Here is a 6,723-nt window from a genome sequence, read left to right as displayed (position 1 = left end):
ATCTAGAGATCCCTTCCAACCCCAGGAATTCCATGATTCTGGGTGTGTTAACCATTTTCAAGAATTGAACTGAAAAAACAAGCAGTTCATAGGATCCTTTCTGTGCTTTCACTGAAATTCCAGAAACTCACAGCCTGGGAACAGGAATTTCAGCTTCTGCCAGGAAGCATAACTTCATTCCCTTGCAGATCTTATAGGTATTAACACAGACTTTAATTAAACACACTCTGTTTGGCCTGGGGCTACATAGGTGAAATATGACTAAGCTTGTAATGGCTGCTCCCAGGCACAGTAACTATTTCTGCTTACTTTTTTTGCTCCCTTTCCTCTTTTCCTGGAAATTTATGGAAGAATAAAACAATCAATGTAAACACCGAAAGTGAGTGAAAAAAGGGAAAAGTAAAATGAGAGGAATGGAAAGGAGTCAATAGAATCAAGAATTCTGGTGAGTGAGGTGACTAGCACTGGCTGGGAATTGGAAAGGGTGCCTGGCACCGGTGGCACGAGAAGAGCAAGAATATGAAACAGTTTTCTAGGCAGAATTGAACACGGAGGTAAAAAAAGGACAAAAAAGACAAAAAGCTTCTGTAGAAGGAAACTGAGACAAGGATCCTGTGAAGGAAACACCAAAGACAAGGAGCTGGAGTGCTAAGGGAGAACTGTATATTTAAGAAACCTTTGCAAAAGTTAGCTAGAAATCACTGTGGAGTGCAGTAGCTTGTGTAAGGCAATGCTGGACACTGAGTGGGGCACCCAGACTCCTTGGTTTTGAGCTCTGAACAGCAGACAGGGAGCCACAGGGTATACACATGAAAAAATTCCTTGCAACGTAACATAGCCTTGCAGCAATGTATTTCCTAAGATCCTTCAGGTTCTTCCAATAAATTGGATGTAATTCTGACTTATATTCCTCTTTGTGAAATCTAATGTATTCATCCCGTGTTGGTTCCAGAACTCCTCAACCTTTCTGTCTAAAATATGTTCTATGACTGAAAAAGGCTTCTCTAGTCCATCACTGTATGATCTTTGCAACAGCTTCACTGTGTCTTTCTCTCCTAAGGTTAACAAGCAGCTGATATTATTCTACACATCGACTTGCTTTCTGGAGTTTCACAACAAAATAATAAAAGGGGTGGCAGGGAACGAAAGTGGGAACGTGATCTCAGTCTTCGCCATGGCTGGCTGGGGGTTGTCCCACTGTACTGCAGGGAGGCAGGCTGATGCTGGATGCCACTGGGATTAGGAATGTTTTTGGTAGGCTGGATAAAGAGTCAGGTGTGGAAAACTCAAGTGGTTGGGCAAAGGTTTGGAATTGTGGGCAAAGGAGCCTGTGACTTGGACAACATGCAGACCTGGGGAGAAAGACTGAGCCTGGGGTTCAGGGATAGAAATAGAAAAGCAGGAAATATGAGAGTGGGATAAACTGCTAGGACTTGGAAAGATTAGAACAGTCCCAGTGAGAGGAGATAAGCAGAATCAGTCAAACATGAAAAAAAGGACAGAACATTTTTCTTCAGCCATCAGAGTGTAATCTCCTTCTGATCCTGGAGTAAAAGGCACAGATTCCCAGGTTGGGAATGCTGGGCATCTGGGACTCCACAGCTATGATCGATGTGTGGCTAGGCTATAATAACCTATGATCATCTACTTAGAGATGATCTCACAATGGATCTGCAAAATGGAATTAAACTAATTAATTTTGGTTGTGCTTAATCCTGGCATCTCCTAACTTCAGTGGGCTTGAACTTGTCACATTAATAACACTCTTTACAATGCGCTAGAGATCACATTTATACTATAAATGATACAGCAGAAGTCTCAATCAGATATTCTGTATTTGTTTTAAAAGAAAATTCAAATATCCTTTGATTTTAAATATGGATTTGGCTTGTATGACTTTTCTTTACAATTTTTTCCTCTTTTATACAATTTCTTAATTGTAGAAGTGCACTATAAAGCAGTTTGCCAGCTGTAGTTATGACACAGAATATTCCTGGGTGTATGAATGTTAATTATGACTTATTAATATATGCATTAATTGATAATTCATTTTATAATTACTTTGCAAGGATCTATCCCATCAGTGCTAGTTTTGGAAAAAAACACACAAAGAACATGAATCTACTGGAAAGACTCCCAGTGCACACTGCTGATCTGAGACACAAGCTGTGTCTTATTCATTAGCATTTCTTCTCAGTCATGAAAAAACTGCCCCACAAAATTACCTCGTTCTAGGGGTCATGGATATAAGAAAAATAAAGTATTTTGAGACTTGTGACTAAACCAGGAGAACTGGCAAGATTGTGGACGCTACAGGTGGCTGCATGTGGCTGAATCTGATTCTGTGATACTCTGTGAATTCTCCTTATTGTTTGAATCGCTTATTTGCTTGTTCTACTTTTAAATACAATCTTTCTTTTTTACAAACCTTTCCTCTCCAGTTCTCTTATCCATCCTGTGTACTACATAAACACTTCTTATGTTCTGTAAAACCTCTCTCTGCAATCCTTCTTCACTGACTTATTTTTATCTCTTTCAAAATGCCTCTACTTTCATAACTTTCATGACTTTCACAGCTTCTAGGATTGCTATGAACTTGCTGTATTATTTATTGGTTTTTTTGAGGTAATGGTCACAAAAATGGAAACACAGAAAACAGAATTCCATCTTAGTCTTCTGATCTTTAGAAAGTCTGTTTTGTCTAGTCTTCCAATCTTTGGCCCCTTGTGCAACACTGATGGAGTTTAACAAAAGTTTGCGTGTGATTATTTTATGGTGTATGTTCAATGCACTTTAAGTGCTTTTACTAGTTATCAAGTGTTTACATGGCGGGATTTCATTTGGGTTGCATTGGGTTGTCCTACGAGGAGCAGCTGAGGAAGCTGGGGTTGCTTAGCATGGAGAAGACGAGGCTCAGGGGAGAACTTGCTCTCTACAACACCCTGACAGGAGAGGGGTCAGTCTCTTCTCTCAGGCAACCAGTGATAGGACAAAGGACTAGTCTTAAGCTGCTCCAGGGGAGGTTCAGGTTGGATATTAGGAAGAACTTCCTCACAGAAAGGGAGATCAGACATTGGAATGGGCTGCCCAGGGAGGTGGTGAAGTCAGCATCCATGGAGGTGTTTAAGGAAAGACTGGATATGTCTACTGGACATGGTGATGTTTGGTGACAGGTTGGACTTGATGATCTCAGGTCTTTTCCAATCTACTTGATTCTGTGATTCAGTGATTTTTAAAAGACATACACATTTTTTTGTTACATAAGGTTACCCACAGTCCCACAAGTCTCCTCCAGGAACTCTGTACAGGCCTAGAAGAACCCTCCAGGTGGTTTCACAGGTACCCTCCAGGTGGTCCCACGGCCACCCGCGTTATCCAAAGGATGCAACAGGGCCCTGGGCTGGGAGCAGGTGGAGCCCCCGGGGTGATCCCCTTGCACAGGGATGACAAGACCTCTCGCTGTTCGGAGAGAGCAGCCCGCCTGTCCCGGGCTGGCTGTCGTAAGAGGCTGAGGCGACACGCGCGACTCGAGGGCAGATCGTGGCTCCGCCAGAGCTGTGCCAACCTCTCCCGCACGGACCGCGCCTGGCGGGGCGGGGGTCGCACCGCACCTCCCGTCCCTGTGAAGCGAGCGGCAGCCCCGCTCCCCCAGGGCGTCCCGTCCCGCGACCCTGACTCCTCGATCCCAGACACCCCCACAGAGCCCACAGGCGGCACCCGGGCGGGACTCCCCGACCTTCACGGGGGCCGCCTCGCGGTGCCCGCCCCCAGGTGGGGCGGCGGCGGCCATTGGGAGGCGGGCGGGGAGCGGCGCGGCCTCGCCCCGCCCCGCCGCTATATGAGGCGGGGGGCGGGCGGCGGGGCGGGCCTGAGCGTGTGCGGGCACCGAGGTGAGCGGGGAGGCGGGAGCGGGCGAGGCGCTGCGGGACCGGCTGGCTGACCGCGGCCCCCCGCAGCCCGGCCGCCGCAGCGGGCGCAGGAAGCCGAGGAGGAGGAGGAGGTGGAGGAGGAGGAGGTGAATCCCGCGGCAGGAAGGAGCCGCTGCTCGTCTCTTTTCCCTCCTCCACCGCCGCCCTGCTCGGGGAGAGGCGGCGGCCGTGCCCTTCTCTCCCCTGCCCATCCCTGGCAAGGACGGGATGGAGGGCTGAGCCCTGCGGGGTTGTCCCGGAGGGAGGCAGGTTTTCCCCCCCTCGCCCGCGGGGCTGCTGTGGCGCGGCCTCCCCGGCGGCGGGCAGGCAGAATTGTGGTGTCATTGCTTTCCAGGAGCAGGTGTCCGTAAGTAGTTGAAGATGAGGGTGGCGGAGCATCTCTTGCAGAAACTCTCTGCTCAAGGTTACAGCCTCTCCCACGGAAGCTGGTGTCTTGCCGTGGCACAGGCACGTCTTTCGGAGGGGTGTAGACAGGGACCGGCTCCTCACGGAGGGATGATGCTGTTGTAGCCGAGCGTGCTGCCGGCTTTATTCAGCGTTTTTTCTTTTGTCATCCCTCTTTTTTCCGTTGGAATATTTTTAAGTTCTCGGTTGGACTGCTGCAGAGGTCATATAAGGGTAAAACCGATTTAATGGGGTCTATACCTTCAGGCATTCCACTTCGAAATCTTCATTCAGGCTGCAGCCTGGATGCCAGGCTGGGGGCGTGATTTGCAATTGCTTGCTTGCAGTTTTTTTTTTCCCCTTGTGGGTGATGTGTGCAGGAAGCCTGCCTAGTTTTATATGGTCACTATATTGGATTTCTGGAATCATCCCCTGTGCTGTCTAATTCTGCCTATGTAAAGGATTTCTGGTATCTGGATGGGTGGGGAGGCTTTGAACAATACAAAGTTTGCCTTGCTTTGAAATTCGTGCCGCAGATTTTTTTGAAAGGGAGGGAGAAGAGCGAAAAATTGCGATCAGTTCTTACTGAGACTCAGTTTTGCGGTTACGTGTTCTGATGTACGATAAGAAAAGATGTAACTTGAGAAAGGGGAGGGAGGTGAGAGAGAGAGCTAAATAAAAAGAGTTTCTTTGCAGCTCCATCCATTTCAATGGTGCAGCTTTCCCAAGCCCCTTTTCATCGCCCATCATCACCTTCAGGCCGGTCGGAGGAAGGGGAGGAGAAGAGGATGAAGGCGGCCAAGCAGCAGGTGACCCCGTCTGGGGAGAGCCCGGCTCCCGCCAGCCCCCTGCAGTCCGCGCTGAGCACGGCGGCTTCTCCTTCCCAGGCTTACGAGACGTACATCGACAATGGGCTCATCTGCCTCAAACACAAGATCAGGAACATCGAGAAAAAGAAGGTAACTTGGTTTTCTTCGGTATTTGAGCTGCCAGTTGTAAAGCTCGTTACGTATTATTGCAATTATTTTTAATAGCTGGAATATGGTTATGTGTGTATATAGAAATCAAGTATATGTTGATCAGAACTGGAGATGCTTCTCCAGCCTGAAACAGTTCAGAACACACTTAGAACTGATTTAAATATGGCTTATAATCTTGCAGAAATATCTATTTCTTTCATCATTTACATGCGTCTAATATTAGGATGTAGAATTGTTTGTAAAATTGGAAACTAGAACAGCACTTCCTCTGACTCGTGGAAATGTCAGTTTATATTAAATATGTATTGCCCTTTACTTTGCATAAATATTTGACTTATATATTTTAAATATAGACAAATGTTGTTCAATAGAAAGCTTTTATATAGAAATCCTCCAAGGCCTGCTCTCTTGTTTTGGCCTCTGCTTTTCTGAGGTTGTGGGAACTGAAGAGTGTTAATGAGAATAATAACTTAGATGATACACTTAAAATATTGTGGCTATAGCTACTCAGACTTCTGCATTCCAAGGCTTTTCAGTTGATTGGCAGGTGACAGAAGGCTGTGTGCATGGCTTTTAATACTATTTTCTGTGAGATAAAAGAAAAATTGTACCACTGCTTTTAGTATTGGATCAGGATCACAAGTAAAGCAGCTGTGTGAATATATTGTGTTTCTCTAAATGTCTGCAAAGCTTTGTTATGTGTTTGGGTGAGGAGAAGGAGTAGATCAGACTTCTGACCATGTGGTTAGGGGACTTGATCCTCCTGCAGGAGATGCAGTATTACTGCTGTCTCATGTCATGCATCATGCTGTAGTTTTGAATAATGTCAGACAAGCATGTTTTCTTTGTGTGATTAACCAACTTTGTATTGTATTCTAATTCTGTCCTGGGTAGCTTATTGTTGGTAATTTCTCTGCTATCTTTGATTTTCACATGAATGACAATGTGGCATCACCAGCAAATGAAAGTGTGACTTTCTACTCATATTAAGTATTCCTAGTCCTAGGCTTCTGTAGGTACTGTGTCAGTAAAATTCTGTAGATACACAAATTAAACAGTATTTGATTTCATGGCAGTAAACTCCCCTTTCTTTTCCCTGTGTGCATAAAAGAAGCTTGCAATACCTAATAGTTCAGTTTTGTATTGTTTACATCAGCATTTAACAACTGTTTCAGTATACTGGAAATAAATCTTATTTCTTTCCTGAGGACACTTGTCCACTTTCTTAGGGAATAGTGCTATAGAATCTTGATGTAGCCAAAGCCCAATTTTTGAAAGACATGTTTTGGAGAATTCAGAAGGATTATTCAAGGGTAATAGAACTGAATTCCAGCATTAACTTGGAAAAGCTAAACAAGCTAACTTAAAATAAGGACACTAGATATATTTGGAGCCCCTTAGAAGTCTTGGATCAATGCATTAATATTTCT

The 6,723-nt window shown here is 45.5% G+C and overlaps 1 protein-coding gene across 6 annotated transcripts in view; it reads left to right on the top strand.

Annotated features, from left to right (window-relative positions):
* Window positions 1-3,875: 3,875 nt before the first annotated feature.
* CAPRIN2 (caprin family member 2) overlaps window positions 3,876-6,723 on the top strand; it is a 34,057-nt gene continuing 31,209 nt past the window's right edge. For 2 of the 6 annotated variants that reach the window (XM_027665167.1, XM_027665153.1), the window contains exon 1: window positions 4,289-5,272. In XM_027665167.1, coding sequence (XP_027520968.1) covers window positions 5,024-5,272 — 249 coding nt within the window. In that variant the 5' untranslated portion in view covers window positions 4,289-5,023. The other 4 variants (XM_027665160.1, XM_027665182.1, XM_027665174.1 and 1 more) reach the window with 4 other exon arrangements.

This window comes from Corapipo altera, unplaced genomic scaffold, assembly GCF_003945725.1.
Source record: "Corapipo altera isolate COAL_440 unplaced genomic scaffold, ASM394572v1 1, whole genome shotgun sequence".
Taxonomy (NCBI): domain Eukaryota; kingdom Metazoa; phylum Chordata; class Aves; order Passeriformes; family Pipridae; genus Corapipo; species Corapipo altera.
This window is presented reverse-complemented; position numbering and strand designations above follow the sequence as displayed.